The sequence below is a fragment of the Limulus polyphemus genome, unplaced genomic scaffold, assembly GCF_000517525.1.
Source record: "Limulus polyphemus unplaced genomic scaffold, Limulus_polyphemus-2.1.2 Scaffold287, whole genome shotgun sequence".
Lineage (NCBI taxonomy): Eukaryota > Metazoa > Arthropoda > Merostomata > Xiphosura > Limulidae > Limulus > Limulus polyphemus.
The window spans coordinates 704,505-714,147 of NW_013665897.1; the positions used below are offsets into that span (position 1 = coordinate 704,505).

The window sequence follows — 9,643 nt, forward strand, 5'->3', positions numbered from 1 at the left end:
CATGTGCGCGCAGGTGTCTATTTCGTACATGCGCGCGCAGGTGTCTATTTTCGTACATGTGCGCGCAGGTGTCTATTTCGTACATGCGCGCGCAGGTGTCTATTTTGGTACATGCGCGCGCAGGTGTCTATTTTCGTACATGCGCGCGCAGGTGTCTATTTTCGTATATCCGTGCGCAGGTGCCTATTTTCGTACATGCACGCGCAGGTGTCTATTTTCATACATGTACCAAAGTAAGTACCTGCATGCAGCATGTACCAAAAAGTGGTATTCTATGATATCAACATATATAATATATAATAATAATTTATTATTTTTTTTATTTTTCAACTGTATACATAAAACCTAAAAAAATAAGTTTGGTATCCAACATTATATTATTATTCAAATTTTAATATTATACATTATTGAATTTTTTAATTTGGTAATTAAATATTAAAAAAAACAGTTAAACATCGATTTTTTGTGTCCTGTGGTATGTTGAATGTAGCACTGCTTCATATTAGATGTTTGTGATTTTTGGAAATAGTCTCTTATATGCACTTTCTTCAATATATGTCATGAGAATAACCAACTGACAGCTCGAAATGTCCTTCTAGTTATTTTCTCAGCTATTTTTCGAACCAAGATTTCAGGCTAAATAGGTTGTGTATTTAGTCTGCTCCAAACTTCATATTTTTTAGACCAAAATACAGCTTTGTTTGAAATTTCGTGCAAAGCTACACAAAGGCTATCTGCACTAGTTGTTCATAATTTAACATTGTAATACTAGAGATAAGGAAACTTGTCATCACCACCCACTGCCCACTCTTAGGATACTCTTTTACCAACGAATAGCAGGATTACCATATCACATTATAACGGCCCACGGCTGAAAGGGTGAGCATGTTTTTATGGAACGGGGATTCGAATCCACTATCCTCAGATTGAGAGTTGAGCATTCTAACCAATTGGCCGTAATACAGCTTGATAAATTTTAGTGGAATTCTATGATATCGAATTAGTAATTTATGGTTTTTTGGTTATTCAACTGTATACATAAAACCTAAAAAAATTATTTATTTCCATATCCTCCACGTGCATCAACTGAGTACAAAGGTAGTAACTAGAAGAGATAATTGTTTGCTTCTATGTTTAATAACTTGTTTCTAAATAATAATAATCTATATAGTGTATAATAGTTGAAATGTTACTGTATTTTATTAAATACTAGTCTACTAAAACACACCCACTTTGTGGTCCACGTCATTACAACGTCTATAATGTTAGCCAGGCACGGCTGAAAGGTCAATACAATAAAAATAATAAATATGTATATAAATGTATAATGTTATGAGACTTAAGCTATTTATTCTAAACATTTATGTTTTTGTGTTATAATTTGTAGTCATTCTAGAATTACAGAAGCATAACTTATATTTATTTCCTAATTTTTTATGTTGGTTACGAGATCGGTCAAATCTATTGAACCCGTAGAGATTCATCTTTGAAAATAACAGATAAAATATAACGTTTTCCCTTAAGAAACATTTGATAACTATCTGGACATTATAAAGATTTCGCATATGAAATTTGGAAATTTTCTGATGCATAAAAATATTTGTAATCTTAAAATAAAAATACTTTGCATGTTGGATAGGATCTTGTTTAACAAACCTTGAGAATTAATGTTTTGCGTACGAAAGCATTGTAATGTTAACTGATAATCTGCCAAATATAGTTAACATACGCTTACTAATTTCAAAGTTATAGCATGAAAACTATAACAAACACACAACTGTTACGGGGTCGATTCGACGGACCGAGCCCGTGTTGAAAGAGTTAAAATACTAAATATAAATATAAAGCCTAATGTACCAATTCGATTCACCTCTTGTAACCGAGCTCTACTGGTTTTTGGGAATTCCATACCTCATCAGTATTCCTAGACAAGGACAAATCGAAAGAACAAGACTAGGCTTCATATAATGGTGGAGAGTGTATGTTTTCAGTGATTGTTCAGTTAACTAATATTATAGATCAGTTATCTCTTTATTAGTAGCAAAAACAAAGTATCCTATAACAGCAAGCTAAGAAATTTATAACATATAAAAAATCCAAATTCTTTAGGTCAGGTTTTTGAAATATAAATGACATTTTGACTTGCATGGTTGTTGACTACTCTACAGAATTAGGGCTCACAAGAAAAGTCTTATGCTGAGCTCCAGTTTGTATTTCGCTCAAAGCTTGACCGTCATATTATAACGCCCCCACTTCCGAAAAGGCGAGCATTCGAACTCGTGACCCGCTGATTACGAGTCGAATACCCTAACCACCTGGCCATACCAGGCCCCAGTCTGTCTAAATGCATAAACATCAGGATAAGAACACTAGTTGAAACTATAATATGAGCTTTAAGCTATGCGGAATTTTTATATACACCTTTTTTCTTATGGTGTATGTGGTTTTGAAACATGACATCGTAAATTATTTCAGTAATGATCACTGGCAGTGCCAAAAATCCTGGCTCGATTCGCGACTATTAATACACAAGCAAGATCATTAACCGAAATTATTTTTGAAATATTCAGTGAGTTAGAAAGAGATTGGCTCCTTGGGGAAGCTGGTGATAGTGTTGGTTTATACATACTTTTATGGTCTTCACTACTCGCCAATTTTGATGCAACTGAATTGAGCCCTCGAGTCAAGTTACACAATCATAAAATGTAAGGTAGCTTGTTTTTGTTTATTTATTTTTAAATTAAGCACAAAGTAACACAGTGAGCCATCTCTGCACTGCTTACCACGGGTATCGAAACCCGATTTGCTAGCGTTGTAAGTCCGCAAACATACCGCTGTACCACTTGGGGATGGGGCTGTAAAGTAGCACTGAAAACCGTTATTCAGAAGTGACTATCTGGGCCCACTCAACTTTTTTGCGTCTCTAGACAACTTATCATTTTGTGATAATAAACATTCTGGCTTTGTATGTGGACATAAAACTTCACGAGCATGCATTTTAAAGATGGTGTGGCTACATGAAGTCTTCGTTTTTGCATTGTTTAAACACGAAAGCCAAATTCAATGCATCAATGATATTTCACAGAACCATAACCAAGACTACAAAAACAAATATTTTTCGTCAATAAGGCTTAGCATTTTAACGAAGGCTACTCTGTTCGATTTAATGAAAAAGAAGAAAGCTCTGGATGACTTTCACTACCTCAGATCTGACAATCTCATCCCTGGTGACTTGAATATAATGAAATACTTGATTTATGAACTTTAAAACATCTTGAACTATATATATATATATATATACTTAATACGTTTCTCAGTTGCAGGTTTAGAAACTGGTTGTGAACATAAGTATGTTCTATACAAACACGTCCTACGAAAATTATTCACCCAAAAATAAACGTTATATGACGAGATACGAATGCAAACGAGCCGAAACTTTGCATAACTGTAGTTGAATTAGAGATATCAAGTTTTTCATAACCAGATGGAAGGTCAGTCACACCAGCAACATGGTATCCACGCAAGGAATAAATAAAATGCACGGTCCTCTATCATACGTACTTACAATATGTCGCATGTTCTTTTCCTTACGAACTCTGATGTACTCAAAATGCTAGACACGAGAAGGTGTAACTTTGTGTACGATAACAAAATAGCGTCAGTTACACTTATAGAAAATTTCGGTTCCTTAGAATACACATCTTTTGTTTTGTGAAGAATGATGTTGAGACATACACACATTGGCCAAGCAGTGTTTGTTTGTTTTTAATTATGCACAAAGCTATACAAGGGCTATCTGTGCTCTGCCCACCACGGGTATCGAAACCCGGTTTCTAGCGTTGTAAGTCCGCAGACATACCGCTGTGCCACTGGGGGGGCCCAAGCAGTGTTAAGACTATTTTATGTATTCGCTAGAAAGGTCTAAGAGATCATAAAGATAATTGTTCTTCATAATGTTATCGAGTTTATGGTAAAGAGGGCTTATATAGCAAGAAAATGTCATACTACCTAGAAATCACATTTGTATAACCATTACATCTAAGTTTTTTTAGATGGGCAGAAAATTATTTTATATCAATAATCAGATAATTAACATACCAAAGTGCAGTGTTCTAAACATTATAAAAAATTTGCAATTGTTAGTTTTGTGTCACTTACTCTAAGCCTATAAAATTTTCCAAATGTTAAATGCCTCAATTTGTATCCACCGAAATACAACAAATGGAACCTGTTTCAATTTTTGTCCTGTTGCAACGAATTATGTTTCTCTAATAAAACATATCCTACAACGAAATAATCTTCTAAGTTTTACACAAGATTTTACTATAAATATGTAACACTGGTGAATGATTTATTACACACAGAACAAATTTAACTTATATTTTGTTAATTCATATACATTTATGTATTGAAATTAAGACTGTGATATATACATGACGCTTAGATTTATACAAGTAAACAGCCTAAACGGGTAGTCTTAAAACTAAGGTATAAATTACTGTTCTCTTCCTGTAGTGGTTGATCAGAAACAGCACTGATCAGAAGTTAGTAATTTTTGTGATTACTATAATTTTGTGGGGAGGGGGGAAAGAGCACAAACACAGTTACTTACTTGATACAACCAAAATATCAGTTTCACTGCATTATAAGCTTCTAAGGCAACAGTTCTTAAACTGTGGGTCATAGTGTCAGTGAATCAGGGTGGTAAGAAGACAATTAGACTTTACATTAGTTTTGGATTAAAAAGATTTGAAAATTACCCTGAGTTTTGGTTACTATGTTGCTTTGTGTGCTGTCTGGGATTGTATAACTTTAATGTCTAAAAATAGGGTCACATGTGAAATATAAAGTTTGGGAAGCATTGCTCTACAGACTACTAGATATATATTTGTAATGCTAATCTGACATGTGTCCTGTTAATGCAGGTATAATTTTTTTTTTTAAATGGAAGGACAGAATTTCGAACGAATTTTGTTACTTGTAAATAAAGTATTTTAATGCAATTATAAATAAATTGTTAAGTGTAAAAAAATGTGTTCCTTTCTTCTCAGTTTTTAAGAAAATGTATTAAGTACAAATTGTTTATTAACCTCGTGGTGAAGACCTATGCAATCAGGGCCCTCAACAGAGTAGGACCTGAAACCTTTCTTGATTGAATAATTTAATTACTAGTTTGTAAGTCTATAGAATCATAAAATTTTGCATATACAATGGAAGGCAAGTTTAATTGTAATTAATTTTTTATCAACACCCTCTCAATGTAGAATGTAAATTTACAGGTAAATTCATAAACTTCTCGTGTATCAGGCTCCATGACAAATATCACTAATGATGAGTAAACAAGTGTTCAAATGTGTTTTTTTAAGTGTAGTATTTCTGCGTGTTTTTAAACACCTTACCGATGTTTCTATTAAGTAAAAATTCAGTCTTCACATTCTGTGTTTCTACCGTGCTAAGAGTCAGTCAGCAGTAAATTAATATATGTTTTATCATATGTAGCTCTAATACAACATATGCAGACCAAAGCATACAAATTAATCACAACATAAAAATGATTTGGAAGAATTTCTCGACTGAAAAACTGAACCTGTAACTCAGAAACAAAGAAATGTTTCTTAAATGACTTAATCATTATGGCAGATGAGCTTGTATTATTCATCAGAGAGCTGGCCCAATAGAAATCACAAACTGGTGAAATGGATCGAAATCGTGCATTAATAAATATGACAGTTTTAGAACTGTGTGTGTGTACTTTATCCAGTCTACAGTGTATTGACATATAATCAGCTTATGTTTTAGTTAAGTATATATTTATACAATTCAAAAATATCAAGAACCACCACATGCATATCTTTAACATGGTTAACACAATTAACAAATTATTGTAGCAGTTTATATCTTAATATCCAATTCTTTTACAACCAAAACGTTGCAAATATTCACTATACTAAACTCCATCAGAAGCAGCCACTATTCATACAGTATTTCAAATAGCTTTTCATAATGTTGTAATTGCAATATGCAGAAAACATCCTACTGGAATATCCATGATGGAGCTAAAAATCAATGTGTCGTTATTAGTATTACTGAACCTATATATTATCAGTATGTTATTTGACAAAGTTCCCGATCCTTAAATTTCGTAAAAATATTACTTTCTAAAGCAACTTGCACTTTCATTTCAAAACTATTTTATAAGAGTAGTCAAGTCTTAAAGTTATAACAATAAGAACTCTTCCTTAAATCTGACATAATTGTCTCAAAATCTGTACTTAAGGAAGACAAAAAGTAAAGGTGAAAAGTGCCACTTGATTGCAAAAACAAAAAGTTTTTTGAAATGGAATAGATGGGTCCACTGATGTATCAAAAACTCAAATGTTACAGAATTGAATAATATATAGTTTTAAGATACTGAAAAGTTTAACAAACAACCCAACTAGAATTAGGCAATGAATTAGAAGTTTTTATTGAACCATGTACAATTTTGCACTAGCAGCTAGTCCAGTTTAATCCTCCTTGGCTGTATCTTTCTTTGTACCACGGATACGACCAGTACGTCTGGCAGCAATCAAACCAACCTGTTGAAAAAATATTTAAAGCATTATTATAATTACATCTTGAATGAATAAAGTAAAATTTTCTAACTGGAATTACAATAAGCAGCTCAGAAACAGCCTCTTAATGGTTCAACATAGTTTTCTGTTGTATGAAATCATCAAAGCTACCTATATTAGAATTCACAATGTATACTTCCATAAATGTTGTAGTACAACATGTGCAAGTTAACACTATAAGCAACATTAACACCACTCACTTTACGACCAGCTGAAGTGTCCCTTCTAACTGTTGATGCTTTTCCAATGTGCTGATGGTTACCACCACCATGAGGATGCTCTACAGGCTGTAGGAAGAAGACAAAAAAACACTTCAGAATTGAAACAGCTACTACAAAAACACCCTTCAGTTATTACACAATTGCAAGTTTTAACTATTAGATGGTAAAATACATGTTATACCTCACAATCTGATAGTGTGTTATGCTTGTGGCTCTGCTACAACAATTTTGAATCTGTATGAATAAATATTGGAAATACTTTTTTACTTTTAAATTAATAAATTTTCTTTTGTGCAAAATAAAACAATTATTGTTTGCTTGTTTGAAGTTATGCACAAAGCTACACAATGGGCTATCTGTGCTCTGCCCACCATGGGTATCGAAACCCGGTTTCTAGCATTGTAAGTCCGCAGGCATACTGCTGTGCCAATGGGGGGTGTAAAACAATTAATTCCACCATCTTCTGTAACTTAAGGGTACTTCAATATTACGGACAGTAAAGTAAAACATTAAACAGCAATACCCAGATCTGTTTACTTTCTTTGTAAGCTATACAGTTTACACTAACAACTCCCATATATATCCTTATGTAGAACAATTATACATTTTATTCTAAAGTGCACAAAATAATAAGCTGCGTCCATAAATATAAATATTTTCTATCAGAAATGCTATTAGTATTTTACACTTTTAAAGAATATTGTGCTCACTGTTATGTTTAAGTTGTTTATACATAACGATAATTTAAAAAAAAAAGAAACTTATTTGGAAGTTAATGTTGCATCACTTTCAATTGTTAATTGTTCAATGCAAAAAACGTTATTTGTTCATGAAATTTTATTTGCACTTGGTAATTGAATGCTACGTTTGTCCTCTCCCTTTACTTTTCTTATGTTTACTATGGAAAGTTCTTATAAAATCACTGTCACGTTTCAGTTTAATATTTCATATTTATTGTTTTAACAAATGTCAGCATCATTCTAAGCTCCATACACAATCCGGTACTATACACAGTTTTGTCTTACACATGCTTTAAATGTGAGAATTTTCTTAGAAATGCGAACTGATGAAATACAATAAAGTTTTAAGTCTTTTTCTTTTAAAATTAGTATACTCTTTTCTTTTGATTCAATAATTTGTAAAAATTGATAAGTAGAATTAGATTATACACCTATATCTTTAAATAAAGTATACAACAATAATGACTTACATTCATAGCAACACCACGAACTTTAGGCCAAGAGTTTCTTTTGGCTTTATACTTGTGATAGGCTCGACCTGCCTTCAAAATGGGTTTGTCAATTCGTCCACCTCCAGAGATAATTCCTAAAATACGTTTAGGAAAAAAATTTAAAATATATATATATTTATCCAAAACACTATTTGGGAAGATAAAATGATCAGTACTTTTTATGATTAGTTTTTCGAAAAGAACAATTAGAAATTGCTTAAACATAAGTTTAAGTTTCTTCAATTTGTGTAGAAACACAAAGCTACTCAATGTTATGTGGTTAAATGGCACTAGTATTAAAATGAACAGATTTAAAAACTGCAGAAACACTTATAACTAAATAAATACTCATATTTTTTTTTGTCACATTAACTCTTTTAGCACAGGTTCAGTACCTAGGACTGACCTCATAACCATTTTGTGCTTGTTACAGTTTATGCTATAACTTTTAAATTAGTAAGGGAATGTTAACGAAAATTGGCAGATTATCAGTAAACATTACAATGCTTTCATATGTGAAATATAATTTTTTTTATTAAGTCTTAAGGTTTGTAAAGCAATGTTTTTCTCGTGGCTTTTTTTCTTTTCACATGTTGCCAATCTATCATGCAAAGTAATTTTTATTTTAAATTAAAAATACTTTTATGCATCAGAAAAATTTCCAATTTCACATGTGAAATCTTTATAATGTCCAGATAGTTATCAAATGATTCTTAAAAAAAAAAAAATTTACATTTTGTCTGTTACTTTTGGTAATTAATCTCTGTACGGGATTGGTACATTTGACCAATCTTGTAACCACCATAAAAACATTAGGAAATAAATATAAATTATACCTCTTTCATTCTAGAATGACAAAAAAATTGTAACATGAAAACATAAATGTTTAGACTAAATAGCTAAAATCCCATAACATTATACATTTATTATTTTTATTAGATTGACCTTTCAGCCGTGTCTGGCTAAGAATACAGTAGTTACAATGACACGGCTCACGTGCACTCATGTTACTGTATCAAATAACATAAAACTGACCTATGATTTGTACAAAGTAACTTGTCTTAGCTGTGTTTTAGTAAACTAGTATTTTGCAAAATACAGTCACATTTCAATTATTATACATTATGTATTGAAATAAGTTCTTAAGCTTATTTTTCTTAAAATATAGAACTGTAAATAAAAAAGTAAAGCAAACAATTATCTCTTCTAGTTATGACCTTTGTACTCAGTTGCTGCTTGACGTAGGTTGCTAAGCCTTTAAAAATTTTGCATGCGGAGGATATGAAAAATTTTTTTAAGGTTCTATATACACATTTTAATAACAAAAAAAATCATAAATTACTGTATTGATACCATAGAATTCCACTATCATTTATCAAGCTTAGTAGCTAAGATGTATTTTAGTCTAAAAAAATATGAAATTTCAAGCAGACTAAAGACACACCTTACCTCCTTGAAATCTTGGTTCAAAAGAAAGGAATGGTGTCCTAAGAATTTAAGATGGCTGAGAAAGCCACCATGGGGACATTCTGAGCTTCCGATTGGTTATTCATTGTCATATATTGAAGTGTATATAA

General features: G+C 31.9%; 1 protein-coding gene across 2 annotated transcripts in view; it reads right to left on the reverse strand.

The window, feature by feature from the left end:
* Nucleotides 1–6,442: 6,442 nt before the first annotated feature.
* LOC106457061 (60S ribosomal protein L8-like) overlaps nt 6,443–9,643 on the reverse strand; it is a 15,814-nt gene continuing 12,613 nt past the window's right edge. For both annotated transcript variants that reach the window (XM_013916444.2, XM_013916445.2), the window contains exons 5-7: nt 8,046–8,161; nt 6,815–6,901; nt 6,443–6,578 (exon numbers count right to left, since the gene is read on the reverse strand). In XM_013916444.2, the coding sequence (XP_013771898.1) occupies nt 6,507–6,578; nt 6,815–6,901; nt 8,046–8,161 (275 nt within the window). In that variant the 3' untranslated portion in view covers nt 6,443–6,506. The remainder of the gene's footprint in view (nt 6,579–6,814; nt 6,902–8,045; nt 8,162–9,643) is intronic.